The 24,416-nt window shown below is 37.2% G+C and overlaps 1 protein-coding gene across 1 annotated transcript in view; it reads right to left on the bottom strand.

Annotated features, from left to right (window-relative positions):
* LOC124531981 (kinesin-like protein CG14535) overlaps positions 1 to 24,416 on the bottom strand; it is a 415,871-nt gene that overhangs the window by 270,798 nt on the left and 120,657 nt on the right. The window contains exon 4 of the mRNA XM_047106585.1: positions 67 to 431. Coding sequence (XP_046962541.1) covers positions 67 to 431 — 365 coding nt within the window. The remainder of the gene's footprint in view (positions 1 to 66; positions 432 to 24,416) is intronic.

Genomic DNA, 24,416 nt, shown 5'->3' with positions numbered 1-24,416 from the left:
CGTAATACCGACTACCGCTGATAGACACTAACGCATTCAACAAGTAGAGCTTGTAAACAAACCTACCTGATAGTCTGCGGATGTCCGGTCCTCCTTTGGTCACTCCTGCGTTTCTTACACTCACTGTCCACTCGTTTATCACTATTTTCACGTATCGTATGATATCTTGGTTGGTAACTCTCGAGTTGCGTGTATAAGCGCGCGCGTGGCGCGTCCGTCGGGACCCGCTGCGACATAGAGTCCCCACGTCCGTTCTCCGTGGCGTTTCGAGCCACACTGTGGATTCTCTCAGCTACCCCTGGACGACGCTTTTCTTCAAACGCCATCCGAGGCGGCTTCGGCTGCATCAGACTGATCTTTTTCTTCTTAGCTGTAGATGTCACGTAGAAGTAGTAACCGTTACGGTCCAATTTCGGTGTCGTCGCTTTGACCTGATAACAAAGATTTGTTTTAGTTACTTAAGTAATACATAAATACAATAAATAAGTGACAGTATAATGCTTATTGGATTCAATTGAATTTAAACAAAAAACAAATCATTATTCTTATTGCTATGTGTGCTATGTGTCAAACAGAAATATATAACATTTTGTACTTGTTAGTGATTTCGAATTTTAACTCGTTTTTAAAATGAAATTACATTTAAAATTAACTTTTATTTCTACAAGAACTTTTAATATTTTGCAAGAATATTTAAACGTTATGTTAATCATAGAAGTAGCTAGGAGCTTTCGTAGATGATTGATTGAAAAATTACGTGACACTATAAAATTAGTATCTATGGAAATAATGTTTAAAAGGAGTCGTAAAAATCGACTATGCAAAGTACCTTACGAACTTCGAGTGCCTTTAACTCTTGCAGTATGTTAAAGTAAACTGTTCGATTCAATGGTTAAAACCATTATTTTTCTCTCATGAATATAAACATAGGTACACAACTATCACTTTGATATTTTTAAAAGTAAAGTTCAAGGAAATTTTTCCACGGAGACAGCTGCCACCCTTATCACAAATTTTCCATAAATTTTGTCTTATTTTGACCCGGTAGGTTCGCTTCGAGTCAAATGGTGTTATATCTGTGTCTATATAAAGATAATAAAAGTTACAATTTAACGTACAAAATTAATGATTTCAAGAAGTTTTGATTTATTTTTATGTCAGGTAGGCAGACTTGCAAATGGGTTACCTAATAATAAGTGATCATCACTGCTCTTAACCATTAATGTTCAAAAAATATTATTGATTCATAATATCATCAATGTATCAACCAACCACGGCAACGAAGCCCCAGATGTTACTTACTCATCTTTCAAACCAGAACGCAACAATAATAGGTATTGTTTAAAGGTAGAATATGTGATGAGCGGGTGGACCGAGATAGACTTTCATGAAGCTGTACCACTAACGAACTACAAAGAACATAACTATGCTAATAGTTACAATATAAAAAACGTGTTCTAGAGTGAGTAGTGTAGGACGTCCTCAGGCACGGTGGAGTGACGATATACGCAAGGCATCAGGCAGGAGCTGGATGCAAGTAGCCGGAGAAAGACAAGTGGCGTGTACTTGGAAAGGCCTATGTCCAGCAGTGGACAAAAACGGGCTGATGATGATGAGTTACAATATATGCCTTAGTATTTTTTTAGCTAGAGTATGTATGTATGATATAGCAATATTTGAATTGTCGCAAAAAAATACTTCTATGATGTAGAATAGAGGTCAGAGTCTTCTAGTAAAAATCTCCAAATTATGTCCACATATAGTACCTCTTTACGTCAATTTTAACCAAACAATAATAAAGATATTTATGAAATTAGTACGAAAATGGCGAAACCATTTGTCAAACCCGTTGCTTTTACTGAAAACCGGCGAAGAGATGAAACATGCAAATTGTTGCGGGGAAACAGCTCGAGGCAAAGGGATATCAAAGTAGGGATCGCAACGAAACTACAGTCGGCAACAAAACTTGATGAACGGAACTAGAATCGGGAAAGCGAGAGACACATATACGTTGACGCTAACTTTTTTTTGTCAACAGTTTGGTTTACGTCGTGTCGCAGCTGACTGTACGTCGCGTTGTATTGAGCGACCGGTTAGTATTCAAAAAGCTGGAAACGACAGTGATAACATCAACGGCGACATGACGAATGGTATGAATAAACTTTGGATTTGCTAGTGATGAGTCCGATTGAGAACTGGGCCAGTGGGTATATGAATAGTACATTTCCACTTTAAGCATAAACATAAGACTCGTAAATAATAAATAAATAAATATTGGACAACATCGAGACAAGAGAGCCGAGTTGGCCCCGTGGTTAGAACGCTTGCATCTTAGCCGATGATGGCGGGTTCAAAGCCAGTCAAGCACCGCTGAATATTCATGTGCTTAATTTGTGTTTATAATTCATCTCGTACTCGAAGGTGAAGGAAAACATCGTGAGGAAATTCTGTGTGTGAACTCCACCAACCCGCATTGGAACAGCGTGGTGAAATATGTTCTAAACCTTCTCCTCAAAGGGAGAGGATGCATAGTCCAGCATTGGGAAATTTACAGGCTGTTGCTGTTGTTATTGTTGTTGTTGCACAACATCACATACATTACTCTGATCCCAACGTACCTAAGTACCTAAAGCACTTGTGTTATGGAAAATCAGAAGTACCGACAGTACCATAAACACCCAGACCCAAGACAACATAGAGAACTAGTGAACTTTTTCTATATCGACTCGTCCGGGAATTGAACCCGGACCTTGCATTAGCATACCATGAAAACCGCTATACACACTACTCGACCATTTGGCTTCTGAATCTTTATGAGCAAGATATCAGTGGAACAAATTAATCCATATATATAGAAATTGGGATGTAAGGGGGCGCAAACTACACCTTAGTGCCCCAAGCCAACCTCACCTGCCCGTGGTGCATCCTGCCGACCAGCAAACGAGGCTCTGGCGACCGACTGATGGCGGTATAACCATCAACATAATAGGCGTAGCTAAATACCACAGGCCGGTGACGGGCAGCAGCGTCACCGGTGCGAGAAGCTACGCCCTGCGATCGCCAACCCGCCTGCCCAGCGTGGCGATTATGGGCACAACCTCCACATACAGCACACACGCAAGCCACGGCCCCCAGTTCCCGGCAGCCCCGCTATTCCTCGTCATGGTGGCGACGATGGTAACGGCGGGACGGGGGGTGCTAAGAATCACCGGGCTACGGGAGGCCACCACAACCGACTGACCCTTGCGACGTACAACGGACGCACGCTACGGCTTGACTCGCATCTAGCGCAACTTGAGGTAGAACTTGGGAAAATTAGGTGGCACATATTAGGGCTATGTGAAGTCCGTAGAGAGGGAGAGGACACCGTAACCCTCGAATCAGGCCACCTAATGTACTTCCGAGAGGGTGACCAACAATCCCAAGGTGGCGTTGGGTTTCTGGTAAATAAGTCCCTAGTTGACAACGTGGTGGAAATCTCCAGTGTGTCGAACAGGGTAGCGTACCTCATTATAAAGCTCACCGAGAGGTACAGCCTCAAGGTGGTGCAAGCGTACGCACCGACCTCGACACACTCGGACGATGAAGTGGAAGAATTATTCGATGACATATCGAGGGCCCTCCACTTCACCACGAAAACCCACTACAACGTTGTCATGGGGGACTTCAACGCTAAAGTGGGAGTACAGAACTGCAGCGAATCGGTAGTAGGACCCCATGGACTTGGAAGCAAGAATCATAGGGGGCAAATGCTTGTCAACTTCCTCGAACGGGAGGGGCTCTTCTTGATGAACTCCTTCTTCAAGAAGCAGCCGCAAAGGAAGTGGACGTGGCAAAGCCCCGACACTATGACGAAAAACGAGATCGACTTCATAATGACGGACAAGAGGCATATATTCAGAGACGTCTCAGTGATTAACAGGTTCAATACCGGTAGTGATCACCGACTCCTCCGAGGCTCTCTGAATATCAATTTTAAGGCCGAGCGCGCCCGTCTGATGAAGTCCACGCTCCGACCAAAGCTGCTCCAAACCATTGCGGGATCTGAAACATTCCAGTCAATCCTGGAGAACCGATTCGCTGCCGTGGAAACCACAACGGACGTAAACCAGAACCTCGAAAATGTAGTTCGAATTCTCAGGGAAGAAGGCACGAGATATTGTGGCATGCAGCGTAAGGGCAGGAAGTCGAACCTTTCGGAAGAGACTTTGGGGCTCATGAAGAAACGACGTGAAAACCCACCTGTCACTTCGTCAGAGAAACGGCAATTAAACCAAGAGATCAGCAGGCGCGTACGACACGACCTCCGGTGCTCCAATACTCTTGCAATAAAAAGAGCTATTGAGTAGAATCGGGGGTCTAAGGTGTTCGTACAATCTCTTGGAAGGAGCCACCTGACGAAGTTGACCACAGCAAGTGGAGAAGTCGTTTCTTCTAAGCCGGCAGTACTTTCGGAAGTAGAGGACTTCTACGGCCGGTTATACGCATCGCATGCATCTCGACCTGATCCCGAAAATGAGGATCCTAGAGCTACATTAACACGCCATTTCTCCGAAGACCTGCCTGAAGTCAGTATTGGCGAAATCGAGACTGCTCTTGGATAGCTTAAAAATGGAAAAGCCCCTGGAGAGGACGGCGTTACCACAGAGCTATTAAAAGCGGGAGGTAAACCGGTACTTAGGGAACTTCAGACGCTTTTTAACTCTGTCCTCTTCGAAGGGAGAACTCCGGAGGCGTGGAGTAGGAGTGTGGTCGTCCTGTTCTTCAAAAAGGGAGACAAAACCCTGCTGAAGAACTATCGTCCCATATCCCTACTGAGCCGATGTCTATAAGCTGTTTTCAAGAGTGATCACGAACCGTCTTGCGCGAAGATTCGACGAATTCCAACCCCCGGAGCAGGCCGGGTTTCGGACCGGATACGGCACCATAGACCACATCCATACAGTGCGGCAGATTATACAGAAGTCCCATGAGTATAATCGGCCCCTGTGTCTTGCATTCGTGGACTATGAGAAGGCCTTTGACTCGGTTGAAATCTGGGCTGTTCTGGAGTCCCTGCAGCGTTGCCAAGTTGATTGGCGATACATCCAAGTGATGAGATGTCTCTACGAAGCTGCCACCATGTCCGTCCGAGTACAAAATCAGCAAACAAATCCCATACCATTGCATCGAGGAGTGAGACAAGGGGACGTTATTTCCCCCAAATTGTTCACTAATGCAATGGAGGATATGTTCAAGACGCTGAACTGGAAAGGACGTGGCATTAACATCAATGGCGAATACATCTCTCACTTGAGATTCGCAGACGACATCGTCATCGTGGCAGAAACGCTGCAGGACCTACAACAAATGCTGAACGAGCTGGCTGATTCTTCTATGCGTATCGGCCTACGGATGAACTTGGATAAAACCAAGGTCATGTTCAATGAACATGTTCTACCGGAACCGACTACGATACACGGTACCGTTCTCGAAGTTGTTCAAAAATATGTCTACCTCGGGCAGACTCTGCGATTAGGTAGAAACAACCTTGAGGACGAGGTGAATAGAAGAATTCAGCTGGGTTGGGCAGCGTTTGGGAAGTTACGTCGAATCCTAACATCGTCGATCCCACAGTGCCTTAAGACGAAAGTCTTCAATCAGTGCGTCCTACCCGTCATGACATACGGAGCCGAAACGTGGACACTCACGACAAGGCTGGTCCACCAACTTAAAGTCGCTCAGCGTGCTATGGAAAGGGCTATGCTCGGCGTTTCTTTGAAGGATCGCATCAGAAATGAGGTTATCCGTCAAAGAACCAAAGTCATCGACATAGCCCACCGGATTAGTAAGCTGAAGTGGCAGTGGGCTGGTCATATTTGTCGTAGAACCGACAACCGTTGGGGAAAACGTGTTCTAGAGTGGAGACCGCGTCTCGGCAAACGTAGTGTAGGACGTCCTCAGGCACGGTGGAGTGACGATATACGCAAGGCGGCAGGCAGGAGCTGGATGCGAGTAGCCGGAGAAAGACCACAGTGGCGTGCACTGGGAGAGGCCTATGTCCAACAGTGGACAAAAATAGGCTGTTGATTGATTGATTGATTGATTGATATAGAAATAAGCTGAGCTGAGATGGCCCAGTGGTTAGAACGCGTGCATCTTAACCGATGATTGCGGGTTCAAAACTAGGCAAGCACCACTATATATATGTGCTTAATTTGTGGTTATAATTCATCTCGTGTTCGGCGGTGAAGGAAAACATCGCGAGGAAACCTGCATGTGTCTAATTTCATTGAAATTCTGCCACATGTGCATTCCACCAACTCGAATTGGAACAGCGTGGTGGAATATGTTCCAAACCCTCTCCTTAATGGAAGAAGAGGCCATTAGCCCAGCAGTGGGAAATTTTCAGGCTGTTTATTTACTATATAGAAATAAATAGGTTTCAGTGTACAGTGGCTCTACATTTCTATGGCTAGAGATAACATTGGGTATGAAAAACCGAGTGCAACAAAACAATAGCGCGGCTACACAAGGGTTTTATCTGAATGCCTCACTGTCAATCGACTGTCGGTATTGTTAACTCGATTCGCTTTTCACCTTTCAAACGTTAGTTGCTTGCACTGTAAAGTTTTGTCAATATTTTTTCACTGAAAAACTGGAGAGTTGATTGGCAAGCTGATGGAAAAAAGATGGATACGAAATTGTTATAGATATCGCTTTGAGTGTTTCGATTATGCTCATACCACATATATATGCTTGTAATATACACTCGTAAATATTAAGGCTGTGGATTCATAAGGAGGATAGGATCCTAACCCGCCGCGCTGATCCAATGCGTGTTGGCGAGTCGCTAGAGCCTCGTCTGTTGATCAGCATGGCGTGTTACGAGCAGCTGAGGTTGGCTTGGGCCTAGAAAGTGATGGTTGAGCCCCTTACTACCCCGTAGTAGCGTAGTGCAACATAGGGCGTCGACCACAATCTAAATATCACAAAAGCTGCCTTATATAGAATTAATTAGTTGTAGTAAAATCTGTGAACTAAAGAATACTTTTTTAAATTCAAACGCGAACAAAGTAGCGGGCAAAACTTGTATATACCATAATTTACGCCATTTTTATTTTAAATATAAAAAGTTAAAAATAACAAAACTAAATTTTTTATTCGTTTTTTAATATTAAACAACACTGTTTTATTTGAGTAGCGTGTTTCAAAGCTTATTCATATTTAATATACAAACTATAGCACGTATTTACCACTGAGAATTTTGTTTTGATTAAGTGAAAATGTGCCTTATAACGCATATCAGAACTCGTTGCGTATAATAAATATTTAAATACAAATAATTTTTCTTAATAAGCTTTTCGTCGATGTAATAAAAAAATATTATTTTTGTGTTCTCGATTGACAAAATAAAAATATATTGACAATCTCGTTACGAAACCGGTAAATGTGAGCAAGCATTTTTTTCTTACTCTGAGAGGTAAATATTAATATATTTTTGCGCGGCGTGACGTATTTCCAGCTTACTTTTTTCGTCCTCAGCACAATTTCATTAAATAAGAGATAATACTGTTATGAACGTACAGCAAAAACGTGATTCAATATGTTTGAGCAATCATTAAGGTTGTTCAAAATTTTATGATATTATTTGCATTTATGGCTGTTTTTTTTTACTGACCTAATTACGTATTTATGTTCTTTTAAACGTAATTAAAGTAAAATGTCATGACAGAATTTGAATGAAGAAGTTCTATATTATGTAATGCTTGATGGTGGATATTTATGTTAGCTCATCTACCTACCCCTACCGCTATGGTAAGTTTAATGATTCGTTCGCCAATATTAAATCAAAAGTTAAAACAATCAAAAATCTTTATTCAATATTTCACCACTTGCTTATTGATAATGAAAAATGTAGGTTGTATATAATTTATGTTTTATTTGCATTTCTTTTCAGCTATTTCTAAGTAAGCTAAAGAGAATACTTGTCACATTAAGCTCACTTGTAAATGATTGATATAGATTTTTTCATATACATTTTGAAAAGGTTTAATAAGATTATTATTATCTTTAATATATGTATGTGACTTTATATGTACTCATAGCAAGACATAACGCAATTTTTTTGCTAGATTTTGAATATAATTTTTTTTTATATAAATTTACTAACATATAACATATTATGCATCATATCAGTATTATACTTCTTATACTAATATTTTAAAAATACAATATTCAATTGTACCATGGTACAAAAAATGTGATATTAAAAAAAAACATTACAAATTTAATTTATATTAAATATAATTAAAACCTCAATCTCAAACTTCATATACCTTTCAATTCACATTACCAACAAAATAATGCAATATCACATATTCTGTAAAACGTGTCTTAGTACCAGGGTATAAGGTTCAATTTCCTGTATCGATGTACACAAATCTATCACAATAGTCGTAAGCAAACCACTCACCAGTGGACAGAGTAAGCACAAAGGTAAACTGTCCGCAACCTAATCCTCGAATAGGGAAGAACGCTGAAACCAACTTGGAAATAAATAGACTCAGTTTGTTGGATACTACGTAATATTTAGTGAAACCTTGACTTGTTTCTGTGCTTTGAATTAAATTATTATAGTAAATTATTGAGTCAAAGTAGGAAAAATAATCGTATGCATGTGTGATACACTACTGGAGACAGACTATATACGTTAATGAATGTGAATCTTCAATTTAAAAATGTCATAAACGACAAGATGGAAGATACATTAATATTAATTCAAAGATAGTGTCCAACTGTTGGCTACTAAGCAAACACATACTAGACCATTAGTGTATTTTTTGTAGTATAGGCTGGCGGACGAGCATATGGGCCTGATGGTAAGAGGTCAGGACAGTGACGCTGTAAGAAATATTAACTATTCCTTACATCGTCAATGTGCCACTAACCTTGGGAACTAAGGTGTTATATCCCTTGTGACTGTAGTTACACTGGCTCACTCACCCTTCAAACCGAAACACAACAATACTGAGTACTGTTATTTAGCGGTAGAATAACTGATGACTGGGTGGTACCTACCCAAACGGGCTTGCACAAAGCCCTGCCACCAAGTAATGCTTGGAGAGTGTGAAGCGTAGCTGTCACTCACACCAAGACAATGTAGTTGGCTCGTTTTGTGTTAGTTCTTTTATAGTACAATACTCTGTCTAGTACATATATTATAGAAGTAAAATAATGAAATTAAAAATTTCGCTAGCTAAGTAACGAATGTAACATTTACTTGAAGCTATTACTGTGGCTACGTATTGTATTAATGTCATGAGAACCGATATCGTTGTAGATTCTCATATGTCAGATCATTGATGAAAACTTCCATAGACTATCTATGAGTAGCAAATTACACATTAGTTACACACGAACATCAAAAAAGGTATACTCCGTAGCGAGGTTTGTAGTTTGGAAATGCGCTCCTTCTCCTTCACGTCGTGTTGCAGGAGGTAGCAGAATAGGAGCGGGAAGTGCTGCAGATGACCAGATCCACCGAAGAAGATCGGGGATCAGGAAACAATGATACGCCCACCTTTTTCCCTTTCCTCGATAGGAGACGCAGGGACTAGATTAGGGCTTTTTATAATCTCAGAACCAGAGACTCCCTTCGGGATGTTTTTGGTTAAATTAGATTATAAGAATATATATGTATATATATATATTATAAGATATATGTTTTGATTGACTATAAAATGAGCTGCACTACCGCCATTGATTCATTGTGATTTCGGTGGTCGTTACGGCAAGTAGGAAGTGCGTTGATTCATTGTTCGTAAAAGTGCTTTATTGTTGTAATTAGTCTCTATACCTATATGTGATTTTTAGTGTAAATTAAATAATAATTTATAAGAGTAAGCTATTTTGGTTTCAAGTAAGAATAAATAAATGTAATTACGTAGGGTAGTCATATATTTTTTTTATTTTTTTCTTTATTTTCATTTCTGAACCTAAATTCAGAAGTGGGATTCAACTTATTTGCCCACAATTAATAGCCTTGATACCTCTCAAACAACCGTTAATTTTAATTTAGAATGCCACGTAAACGGCTTATTGAGTCGCCGCCTTGCTCTGAGGCTAGGCGTAGCCGCCGCAGTGAATCACGGCAAGAACGTAGGCATATTTTACGATCGCCTCATGACGGAATACGTTCATGCCATGATAGATCCCGTTCACGTTCACGTCATAGTAAAACTATCTTGTACTCGCGCTGTGATAGTACTCACTCGCGTTCAAGTAACGATAGAACTCGTTCACGGTCACGGTATAGAAGAAATCGTTCACATTCGCGTTCACGGTCATGGCATAGAAGAAATTGCTCGCGTAATAAACATGATGATAACGCGTGAAAGATCTAAGTCATGAGCGTTCACTCCTCCGACGGGAACTACCCGGGTGGTTGTTACTCATATCTGTTTGTTTTATAGCCGTTCTTTTTAGGCTGTTCTATTTTTGTGACTTTAGCTTACAAGTGTACCAAATTGAAGGATAATCTCCATTTGTGAATTTGTTCTGTGTGGTTATTTTATTCTGTGCAGAGGACGAGGCGTCAATAAGGCCTAGCGTTATCCAGCCTTCCAGTGTTGACATTTCCGGTGACGAGAGTGCAGCAGCTGCGGTTGCGCCACGACGAGCTGAAGGAGCGTGCGAGCGGGACGCACCACTCAGCCCCTGAAAGGCGAAGGAGAGGCGGCAGGCCACGCTGCGTAAGCTCGTGTGCAGACTCATCGCTGATGCGCACGCCGACCAGCAGTAGACCACCAGCACGCAGAGTCAGGCCGGCCGCCGGCCTTCTCTGAGATCGCCATCGCGAAACCGACGTACACGATTGTTACGGCGTATAATTAGCGAAAGTCAGGTTAGGCCGAGTCACTAAAAAGTTAGGGCTTTGGTTGACACACCTGAACCGCAGAATGTGAAGCAGGATGAAAACAGGCACGATCGACTGGGAAGCGAGGGCGCTACCATCTGGTGAGAGTTCTTCCCCACAGTCGCTACGAGCTTCAGATTGTTGCTGGTTCGTACGGGAAATCAACGCAAGCGGCTGCGGAATACATGATTCCGTGGTAAGGAGAGTGGACTTCCGATGTGAGCTCCGCTATGTCTAATGGTGAATTAATTCATTTATTTCGGCATTTAGTTAATTCATCTGTATTTGAGTTTTTGTGAACATGCCTATGCCGGGGTCTCTGTCTTTTGCTACATCTAAAGTGTATTTTTTTTGTGAAAGATTTTTTTTTTTCTTCTTCTTTATGTAAATTTTTATATGCGAGTTGTTCTGATTTGTGTTTGTGCTCGGACACTGTCTTGTAGCTGCTCAGACATGTGGTCTTGGTGTACTCGCAGGGTCATGCCACATGTTGGCCTCTGACGAGCCGTGGTTGGTGTGGTATGTTATGTCTGCGAGACATACACGTCCGTGTTTTTATTGTTGTTAGTTTGGATTGAAACATGCTTTTATGGGTAACGATTCACACATGCAAAGTTATGTCTCATGTAAGTCCGCATAGACCTCTGTCGAGCCGTGAGGGGTATGAACCGCGTAATTAAAGTGTTAGCAAGTGATCGCTACGAGCTCAAACTTCTGAGCGGAGGTCGTGGTAAAACTACCCAAGCTGCGGCACAATATATGGTGCCGTGGAAGGGCGAATGGCCTCCTGAGTCTTGTGCGTCGTTCTTCAGTCGTAAGTGCTAATACGAATTCTTTATGTTGACTTTGGTCGAGCTTATAATTATGGTGTGTGTATACCTGAATTACGATGTAATTCGGATGACGTGTATAATTTGTGTGATACCTGAATTACGATGTAATTCGGATGACATGTATAATTTGTGTGATACCTGAATTACGCTGTAATTCGGATGACATGTATAATTTTTGTGATACCTGAATTACGATGTAATTCGGATGACGTGTATAATTTGTGTGATACCTGAATTACGATGTAATTCGGATGACATGTATAATTTGTGTGATACCTGAATTACGCTGTAATTCGGATGACATGTATAATTTTTGTGATACCTGAATTACGATGTAATTCGGATGACATGTATTACGTTTCTGATACCTGAATTAATGTTTAATTCGGAAGACATGTTTTTATGTATGTGTAACTCGGAACATGTGTAAAGCATAATGACTTCCGAGTTAACTCATACAACGGATATAAAGTATACGGTCGCGATATTTGTATGGCACACAATGGCGCCTTGTGTGTCGTGCGGGTATCGGGACGGTATATGTCACTAAAATATTCATGTAACATAAAAGATTTTTATACGATTTAATCCGCAGATGACGATGATGATGTGGGAGAACAGGACAATTCAACGCCTGGAACAAGCCAAGGTTTGTCAATGCCACAACTTGACTGTGAGGATGTTGATATGCCACAAGACAACTCGGAAGGGTGTTCATCAAACGTCGTCGAGGACGACTCCACGTCAGGAGAGGCCGTATAAGATATATGTTTTGATTGACTATAAAATGAGCTGCACTACCGCCATTGATTCATTGTGATTTCGGTGGTCGTTACGGCAAGTAGGAAGTGCGTTGATTCATTGTTCGTAAAAGTGCTTTATTGTTGTAATTAGTCTCTATACCTATATGTGATTTTTAGTGTAAATTAAATAATAATTTATAAGAGTAAGCTATTTTGGTTTCAAGTAAGAATAAATAAATGTAATTACGTAGGGTAGTCATATATTTTTTTTATTTTTTTCTTTATTTTCATTTCTGAACCTAAATATATATATATGAATAACTAGTGACCCACACCATAAACCATCAACCACCATAAAATTGTCTATGGTAATTTACATGAAACTTTCTTATATAATATATCATAGAAAACCAGTGACTGCTGTGTTTATTGTCGGTTCTTTTTAGTGGAATCAGAAATTTAAAATGACAAATCGAAACTTTTTTTATGAGTCTACATGAATATATTATATTTTGATTTTGATATATATTAACATAAAAATACGAATATTAATCAATATATCATATGTTCAAAAAGAAAAACTTCGGTATGATCTGACAAAGAGCGAGAGTCTATGTAGATATCTACTGGTTTTGAATCAGAGAAATCAATGTGGATTTATGTTTATAGTAACAGCCTGTAAATTTCCCACTGTTGGGATAAGACCTCTTCTTCCATTAAGGAGAGGGTTTGAAACATATTCCACCACGCTGTCCCAATGCGGGTTGGTGGAAAGCACATGTGGCAGAATTTCGATGAAATTAGACACATGCAGGTTTCCTCACGATGTTTTCCTTCAGCGCCGAGCACGAGATGAATTATAAACACAAATTAAGCACATATATATAGTCGTGCTTACCTGGGTTTGAACCTGCAATCGTCACTGAGCCATCTTGGCTCTCATTTATTTATGTATATGAAGCAGTAAAAATGAGTATAAGAATTTTAAGTGTAATTACTGAAACGAGATAACGTAATAAACGGTTTAAAGTAAAGTGGTGATTGATTAGTTAAAATGCAGCGGCTGCACTTTCGCTAATGCTCATTTCGCGTGACGTTAAAACATGGAACAATTTAACTAGCAATGCGTTACAGATTTACTTCACGAATACATTTTTTTTTTGCATATCTCTAGATGACGTGTCAAATTATTATATATGAATAATATTAAAAAAATATATATAAATAATTTATATATAATACTTGGTGGTAGGGCTTTGTGCAAGCCCGTCTGGGTAGGTACCACCCACTCATCAGTTATTCTACCGCCAAATAACAGTACTCACTATTATTGTGTTCCGATTTGAAGGGTGAATGAGCCAGTGTAACTACAGGCACAAGGGACATGACATCTTAGTTCTCATGGTTGGCACATTGACGATGTAAGGAATTGTAATATTTCTTATAGCGTCATTGTTCATAGACAATGCCCATATGCTCGTCCGCCAAACTATATTATAAAAAAAAATTAAATATTAATTTGGAAGTGACACCGATAGAGAAGTTATGGGGAAGGCGGCTATCATGGTATGGACATGTAATGCGGAGGAATGAGGAACATATTGTGAGGAAGGTCTTGAACATGTGGATGGATATAGAGGTATAGATTGTGTGAAAGAAGATATGGTTAGAGAGAATGTTACTTGTGAGATGTCGTCTAACAGAGAAGTATGGAAGGAGAAGACATGATGCGCCGACCACAAATAAAATTGGGATAAAGGCAGGAGGATGACGATGGATGATGATAATATATTAATGATAGGATTAATTTCGTTGTATTTTTTGTATATAATTTTAATTGGGGTGTCATATAAAGTAACATTAACATTTAATAACTATAATCCTGTAAAATTAAGCATACTTATAAAAGCTTACTCGTATAAAGTATTATCGAATAATTTTGATTTTGATTCGTTTTACATTGAATTATAATATCGAAATTTTATTATATATGTATATATTACTCTATATTAACTTAATAACATTTATCAATATCATGCTTGAACATTATATTAAAATAAAAGTGTATTACATTAATTAAAATAAAACATGCAACATTAATTAATGAAGCTTGCTAATGATGGGAGCTATTTACACAGCAAGTTTGTTTCCAGTTGTGATCGTAGGTTAGTCCGTCCGTTATATGGTTAGCGAGCTGTCTTGGCAACTTTAGTAATTACACTTAACGTACAGATTGTTTATAGACGAGAGACATCGACTATTTTTATCCAACTTTAAATAAGGTTTTATATGTTTGTTATTTATAATTTTTTTCGTTTAAGGGGTAATTTTTCAGAGGTTAAGAACAAAAAGTTGTAGTCGTAGACTACTACTAATCACAAACTATTGTGATTCCTCATATTTCTAGCTTACTGCATATCAAATTTCAGTTCAATTGTTTAGCCGTGAAAGTTCAAAAGACGGTCAGACATATGGAGTTACAAGTGCATTTATAATATTAATATAGATTCATTTTCGTAGTGTATTATTCAAATCAGTTTTTATTTTAGATAAAAAATTATAATACTCTAGCTGTATTCTATATTTTCAAATCATTTTAAACTACGTCGATATACTGCCAGGATATTTTCTGCCTTATTACGCCTTGAACCTTGAACCACAGATTACGTTAGCAACAAACACTTAAGCCTATAAATCTCTTCGTTGTTAATTATACAAAGTGAAACATAAACGATCAATTGGCTCTCACTCAGACAAATGTTACCAAATAGTCTCTTTCGACATCAAACGATCTCTCTGTTTTATTTCATTGTGAATGTAAAGCGATGCGCAAGAATTTAATTAGACATAAGTAAAAAGAAAAACAAATGGAACGTTCGAAACAAATTCATACTCCCAATTGGATTTACGCTATCGCATAAAAAAATCTCAAAAATTTCCAAAGTTATCTTTTTTTTTGTTATAGGTTGGCGGACGAGCATATGGGCTACCTAATAGAAAGTTGTCACCATCGCCCATAGACAATGACGCTGTAAGAAATATTAACTATTCCTTACATCATATGAGTCAGCACAAAGTTCTCCTAGTAAAGAGTTCTGCTAATACTCTAAACTTGGCTCATTAATTATAATCGAAGCAAAATGCGAACTATACTTCATATCAAATAAAATCAAATCAAAATAAACTTTATTCAAGTAGCACTTTTGAATCGTCATTCAACAATTAAGTGAAGCTACCATCGGTAGATAGAGAAGAACTGGCAAGAAACTCAGTAGTTACTCATTTTTAACATTTAAAAAATACTGTCATTTTAGTTATATACAATTATATATGTGTGTAATATATCCTGCCTGGAAGTCAACAGGTATTAACTTCACGCTTGTTCGTCATCATAATAGATTATCACAACTCGAGACACTATTAAAATTTTAGAGGCCTTTTAAAAAAATCTCCGCCCTCTTAAGCCCTTTGATAAGCCTATCTAATGTGAAAATACTAGAAAATTTCTTGAACAGCTTTATTATAAGCGAATGTTTAAGATCTCGTTAATGAGTTTTTTTAGTATAAAGGGCTAAGACTCGGCAACACTTGAAACGAATACCGTAACTCTTATTTTATTAAACATAACTGCTATTTTGTGACATCAATAAAACTCAGTATATCTTAACGATATAAGACACAAAATTATATGTGAAGCTATGCTATGTTACAATATCCTAATACTTGTTGTTAAAATTTGCATCTCAAATGTAGTTAAAGTGTAGCTATTAGTAAATAAGTAGGTTTCTTGGCGGCAGCTCTCAGTAGGATTTAGGTTTAATTAAATCCTGTAAATTGGCGATTCCAAAGTTCTTGTAAACTCTACTCGAATTAAGTATTTTCTTTATGTTAAATTTTATTGATAAACAAAAATCAATATTTTAGTACACCTTATTCAGGTAGAGAAATTTGCACGCTAGCTCGGGTATTACTCAGAAGAACCTTCAAAGCTCAGTTCCTATTATTAACTGACTTCAAAAAAAAGAAGGTTATAAATTCGTAGTTATTTTTAATGTTTATGATGTTTAATTGTAGAATAAATTTAATCTAGGGACAAACATTATTAAAAAAAGAAATTAAATCAATTACTTTGTTTTTGCTGATACAAAATTGAAGCCAACTCAGTTGCTCAACATCACATACACAGCGTGTGATTTCTGGTAGAGCATAACAACGCTACCCATATCATCGGTAAGAAAACCAATCGAGATGCACTACAGCCATTTGTCATTTTTTCTTTTTTATTTTGTTATAAAATTACTCCGAGCTCGAATAAATGGAATAAATATTATAGCATATCTCAGCAGTGCACGTGAAGCTTCGTCACAAAATATGTGAGGTAGCAAGTACATACCCTCAAGGGAGGCATGTTAATGAGAAGATTAGCTCTTCTTACCTCAAGACCTCAGAGGGAGTTTAAGTGGTACAATGTTAGGGCGGGGTAGATCCGGTGAATGATTGAACGAGGTGACATTTATACCGAGTTTGCTGAATTAATTTAAGCACAATTTGTAAAAACCAATTGTACAAATTTAATGGTCGTAATCAAATATTTAAGTGCATCTTATTTGTGTATAAGACTTCAGTGTTAAAATGGTTAGTTAATTATACTGCAGATTGGGTTTGAAGCCGGTAACGCCGATATAATTATTATTGAGCTTTCCATTGAATAATTCTTAGTAGTAGCTTAAAGTTTGTAAGTTACCAATGTTTGGGATACTTGTCTCGGGAAGCTTCCCGAACATTTGGTCTTGCACCTAAACACGCTCCGATTTTATACGCTTTCGATAGGAGTTAGTACATAAAAATAACTATGAGAGTTATGAAATAAATTATGTTGAACAATTGACAAAAAAAAGATTGCACAATCTTTTTTTATTAATTTGGCAGACGCCAAAAGAACACGCCGACAAAGAAGAAGAAGAAGCTAATAGAAATTGACGCATTAAATAATATTAACCTTTTCTTACATCATCAATGTGCTAGCCTTGGGAACAAAAATTTTATGTTCTGGAGATACAATGGCTCACTAACCCTTCAAACTGGAACACAATATTCCTGTTTGGTAGAATACCTGATGATTGAGAGATGGTGGTACTATATTATAGTGGGCTCGCATAGAACCATGCATCCAAGTAAATTGTTAACTGAGAACAGAATATTTTAACGTATTTATACTAGCATACAGATGATATAAAAATTTAAATGAAGTAACACTTGAATGTCAACAAATCCTGCATGAAATAATTCAATTATATTTAACGAGTTATTTTATGTATGAGTAACGAACAGCCGTATCTAATTATTTTGAGTGTCTGTAACGAGATTAAGCGCGTCAGAAGTGGATTCTGCGTATAACTAGTTTAATAAATAATTAGATTATAATAAACATTAAATAGGAAACGTTGTTTCCAACTCAAACTTATCCTCTATCTCTTTCTATTGCATACGGTTTAATATATCATTATTTCAAATGTTGTTAATGGTTTAATTAACAAGCTTTTGAATAAGAAATAATGATTTTATGTCCATTTAATTGTTCTAAAACGTTGTTAATTTATTTCATTATGTCTACACAATATAGCGAATGCGACTTTATTCCAACATGTAATGAATGAAACACGACACATCTACATTTTACACATAAAAATATTATCTGTTTTCATAGGAAACTGTGTACATGTAACTATAAATTTAAATGATTGATTCAATGATATCTTATTTTCATATTTTAATTTTCGAATTTCGAATTCAGGAGTCTATCTACAGAAATTGTCTAAAAGCACTGCGTTTATTATTTCGAACAAATATTTATTTTTCACTGAAAGCCTTTTATAAAGTATTCTAAGCTGAAGTATTGTGTTACAGGCTGTATGAATAATCCGTAATAATGATGCATCGACGTCTAACGCTAAGGGAATGTCCCCACGTTATTTGTCAACGAAATACAAAGGAAACGAGTATTAATCTTCTATTGCTGTGCCGAACTAGCGACCCCTGGTGAGGCACCAGATTTTATTCACTGCTGCGCGTCGTGCACACCCTTGTTATGAACACACGGACGAAAAGGACGATAACAAATAATTATATTGTATATATTGTCTGTTTTATTTATTAAAGAAAAAAAAGTTTTATTTTCGACCAGTCTTTCATTTCCAAACTTTGTAATTTCAAACGTTAAAAAAGAGTAAATACTGACTTTCTTGCCGCTTCTTCTCAGTAGAATCACTTAATTGTAAAAATGACGTTTCAAAAGTGCTTGTAAAAGCCTACTTCAATAAAGTTTATTTTGATTTTGATTTTTTCGTTTTATTGTATGTAATTTATAGAGTTTTTTCGGAGACGAACTAGTATAATAAAATAGTATAAGGTTCGAAAAACCGTCAACGAACTCCTGTATTCTAAAGGTTTTAATCATATTAATAACTTCATAGATAATATCAGGCCTTGGGAATGAAAAGATCGAGCTATCGATTAAACGAGGGCGTTTAAAAAATACAGAATTAACTACAAAAATAAATCATTTACCAAAAGAAACATCGCTAATATTTTTCCACCGGTAAACCAAATACAGTGTAAGGCTTGTATGTTGAATAAAGATATATGATTTTGAATTTTACTTATACAAATAAATTATATGTTTTTTTATATCTGATCCAATTTAAAATTTATTCAAATAATCTTTTACAAGCAATATTTTTGAACGGTTACTAAGCAAAGCTACCACCGACCGAATTGGCAAGAAACTCAGTAGTCTTTTTCAACATTTATTTTATATACAGCAACCTTAGTATTTAATTGTAAAAATGAAAAAACTAAGCGGCAATCGTCCCGTTTATTAGCATTCGTGATTGGAAAGCAACAGATTTAGCAGAACAGCGCGATTTATCAAAATTAACATTTTTTTCACAGCCGTATTCAACCGTTGTAAGAAACGACCCTCCGTCTTTTCTCAGCTGCAATTTTTAAGTGATTTCTTTTATTACGCAACACGGACATGAAAAACAGAATGTGAAAAATCCATAGTGAAAAGTGCATTTTTACTGACACGCTTTATGTGGTAATGAAAGTTGAATGGTTTAAACACTTCCCTTGGTCGCGTGGTCAAAGAACAAATAATTACTACGTCCTATAAACTGCTTAATGAACGGGTAACATTTATCTATGTTTACAACAACAGCCTGTAAATTTCCCAATGCTGGTTTAAGGCCTCCTCTCCTTTTAAGGACAAGGTTTGGAACATATTCTACCACGCTGTTCTAATGCAATTTGGTGGAATACAAATGTAGCAGAATTTCATTGAAATTTGAAACATGCAGGGTTTTCTTTACCGCCTTGCATGAGATTAATTATAAACACAAATTAAGCGCATAAACAATCAGTGGTGCTTGCCTGGGTTTGAACCCGCAATCATCGGTTAAGATGCACTCGTTCTAACCACTGGGCCATCTCGGCTCAATCGCTACCTATGTTTAATGAATGGTTGTCAAGCATTAATACCAGATCATTTTTGAGTTCCGAGTTACGAGCCCTCGGCGTTCCTACGTGACGCATTGGCACGCGATTCCAAAACATACTTCTACGAAACGTTATTTCATCCGATCGCTCTTAAATTCCAACACGTGGACAACTTAACCTTCTGTATGCAAAATGATCCATTTTAATATAGAAACTAAACATAAATAGTGGCAAAATATAGTATCAAAGACGAAATAGGAAATCTATGTACTTTTTTATTCAATGTGTTTCTACACGGCTGATAAACCTTAGCAATTTTTTGGCCCGATATCTTTATATATTTGACTTGGTGTTAGGCCTCTGTGCAAGCCCGTCTGGGTAGGTACCACACACTCATCAGTTATTCTACCGCCAAACAACAGTACTCAGTATTGTTGTGTTTCGGTTTGAAGGGTGAGTAAGCTAGTGTAACTACAGGCACAAGGGACACATCTTAGTTCTCAAGGTTGGTAGCGCATTGACGATGTAAGGAAGAGTTAATATTTCTTACAGCGTCTTTGTCTATGGGTGATCCAGTTAGCGTCCGCTAACCTATACCATAAAAAACATCCAATTTAGTTGAAGATTAAGTTCATTATATAATCAGCTCTAATATATAATCAGCTAGTACTGATGTTTAATAGATTGTTCAAACCGAATAGTTTATTGGCAATGTCCCATCTGCCTAAGGCTTCTTTTTATCACTCGCACAGCAGTTTTACGAGCAATTTGATGGAAGCGGTGAGAGTCGCAATCTATGTAAGCGTTTATGAGCTGCATTTTCAAAATATTATGACAGATTTAACGATAATGTCAGCTTTTAAATGTCGTTTCACTGTAATTATTCCATACCTTGAGCAAGATTGTAACCAATGAGAGTTACAAGTTTCTAAGCTCATAGCAAAATAAGCGCCAAAATATCTGTAGTATAAAACAAGGATCTCTTTCAGATAACTGGGTTATATGAAGCCACGTAGTAGCGGCGATTTGTAAGTGTGCACACAACTGTAGTATTGATTTAATAAATATAGTAAGCGTACATAGTTGAGTGATGTTCGTACTCGCGAGATATCTTAGTGTGCGTGATAGACTTAAGTAAAAATTAACACAGCCAAAAATAAAAAAGTAGATTATATACTTAGTAAAAGGCCCGTCGTATTAATGTACAGATCTTTAATAATGATAAGCATAGATGTGGTATATACATATACATAGTTTAGTTATGTTTTTATTTAATTTTTTGTATGTACACCTCCTTTCTAGGTGACAATTTTTATAAGTAATTTATACATAGCCGTCATGGAATAGAACCGAATATAAGACGTGTTATTTTGATTATTTCTGAAGTAATAAAAGATATATGACTTCTTAAATCTCGACCTCTGTGGTCGAGTGGTGTGTACACCGGTTTTCATGGGTACGCCACTCCGAATTCCCGGGTTCGATTCCCGGCCGAGGCGATGTAGCTACTTACATTGGGATCAGAGTAATGTATGAGATGTTGTCTCAAGACGGTTTACTCACTACAATCTCACATAGATTCATATATTATATCCTAATATATGAGTAAAACTATTAATATTTATAACGTAAAATACATATTCAAAGCTGATTTGTACTGTCTAAGCTACTAAAGAACATTTCTCTCTTTGTGGTCGCGAGTAACGTTCAACATCATTGTAGGAATGTTAGGGATGCTTGGCTTTTCACGTCTACAAAGCAACATTCTTAAGCTGCTTTAAAAATACAAAGACGAAATTTGATACAGCGGTTTTTGAGATCGTTGTCTTTTGTGGAACAATTTTGCAATCAGTTTTAAAGTAACGAATTTACGTAAAAGGAGGAAGTTTTGAATTTTTTTTTTAATTAGAACTCAACTACTGCTTAAGATTAGTCAGTGTGTCTGCACTTTAATTTGAGTTTTTTTTTTATATTATATATATATATATACATACTGTAGAGTATGTAGAAGTACTACATCAATTGAAACATTGTGTACGGTATGTTTTCAAAATGTATGTTATTCTTTTTTCTCGTGAGCCGCGGAAAAGCGTGTATTGTGAGTTCGCCATATTTAAAAGTTTGCTAGTATAACGAACTTATTATCCTTTTCTTGTCTTACAATTACCTCAGCCGTCCCTTAGCGTGTGTTCTTCAGGTTTGTGAAGACCAAGTTAGCGCTCCCAAAAAGAAAGTGTCTAGATAGAGCAAGAGTCCGGATTTTCCGGTAACGATCACCCCCTTCATTCAAAATTATACAATACACTAATATCTTGCTTGCACACATATACAAACGAACTTTATCCTAAAGTCACACACACGCATATATATGTATGTGTGTGTGACTTCACTTCACTTCTCATCCGATTGATACATACATCTAATATTATTTTAGTGTATAGTTTTAGTACAGACAGAAAAAACATTCTAAACATAAGTAAATAATGATGTTATTATAACAATTCCCTCACTCTCGCAAATCTCAATAACGTGATCGACATATCAACACCCTAAGCTCCCTCTTCTCGGACTAATCACGTGGTCTTCAATCAATTATAGACAGTTTTTATGCTGAGTCGTTCTGCTAATGCTGACGCTACACACGCGATAAAGTACTACTAAATCACAATTTAGATTTAAATTTGCTTAAGATTAAAATTGATGTTGAATTTCTGTAGTCAGAGAAAACTAAATTCGTAATTATCAATAATTTTAGCAAATATGTGTCACTTCCTTATAAATATAATTACATTAAATCATAATCTTTTGTTGAAAGGAATGGACAATGTCAAAATCAAATCAAAATGGTGCATTAATACGTGAATCTTGACCGAAAATTGCAAATTTTATCCCGAGCAAGCACCTCCAAAATTGTAGGTATGTGCTTAATTTTTGTTTATAATTTATTTATAACAATTTCCACGGTGTATGCAATCCTTAAAAAGAGGCTTAACCCAGTAGCACTTTTACATTAGAACTTCCTTAGTTTTATCGAAAATCATAATTCATATAACAAGACATTAGAATATTATGATAATATTACAAATGATTCTTAGCTTCCATCAAATTAATTAGTACGTTTCAACTGTAGATCTTGTTAAGGTTTACGTGGAGGATTTGTGGGTTAGCGAAGCGTCTTCGTATATATCCGAGACCACATATCTTTTATATAGTAGGTATATAGAAAGCGACAGAATCTAATCCTTTTTTATGTACTTAGTAAATGACTTATGTTGAAGACTTACCTTGTTAATATTATAAATTTCGCATTTATGTTTAAGTTTCTTGTATGGACTAGCTGCGCCCCTGACTTCGCTTTTGTATATATCAAAAGAGATACGATCAGTTTACAGATTACTATAACTTATTAATTCTGTATTAGGCAGATTTGAGATAATAAATCACTAGTGGAAGGAAGTCGACGTGAGGGCAGATCGCAGGCGACGCGAATTACTGGATTTTATTTCGACATATAAGTGTGCCTTTTCATTATTTTATCCAGAGTTCTAAAATAAAAGTAGCCTAAGTTACCGCCAGTGCCTTTCCGGGGAAACACTATACTGATATATACGGAAAAAACGGTTATAATATTTTCGTGTATTTCAAGATCGAGACACAAGTGATAGCGTCGCAAGTTAGAAGCATCGGTAATGATCAGAGAACACATACCCCCACTCCGCATTCAGTCGGAGCTTATCAAACTCGACTCCTAATTAATATAAACATCTAATCAATTCTGATCAGACTAGAACTGCATCTTCATTAAGCATTCCGTACATGATAGATGTAATGATAATACTTCATCTATTATTATGTGCGTATAATTTGTTGTTTGTTTGTTGATATTAATTATTGTTGAATTTATTTCAGTACACATTCTCATGTATTTAGATCTGATCCGAGACCTTAAAAAAGTCATAAATCATATTTTACGAATAAACTACTTTTTTTGTGATAACTAAAAAATAATGAAACCGTGAAAAAAAATGAATCAGGTTAAAAAATGAAAATAAAAGATATAAAAGTTTGCCTTAATATTTAGCTACTCTACTTAAAGGCTACGCTAAAAAATTCCGAGTAAATTTATTCATTACGTTAACGCGTTTCTTTGACGACCATGGTCGAGTGGTGTGTACACCGGTTTTCATGGTTACGCCACTACGAGGTCCCGAGTTCGATTCCCGGCCGAGTCGATGTAGATTATCATTAGTTCTCTATGTTGTCTTGGCTCTGGGTGTTGTGGTGCTGTCGTTACTTCTGATTTTCCATAACACAAGTGCTTTAGCTGCTTACGTTGGGATCAGATTAATGTATGTGATGTCCAAAAGTTATTTATTATTATTATTTATTTATTTCTCAAACAAAACCTAACAAATGCTCAACGCAGTTTCCAAAGGCCCTGTCCTA

The sequence above is a fragment of the Vanessa cardui genome, chromosome 8, assembly GCF_905220365.1.
Source record: "Vanessa cardui chromosome 8, ilVanCard2.1, whole genome shotgun sequence".
Lineage (NCBI taxonomy): Eukaryota > Metazoa > Arthropoda > Insecta > Lepidoptera > Nymphalidae > Vanessa > Vanessa cardui.
The sequence above is the reverse complement of the archived record's forward strand: the minus strand, read 5'-3'. Positions and strand labels throughout refer to the sequence as shown.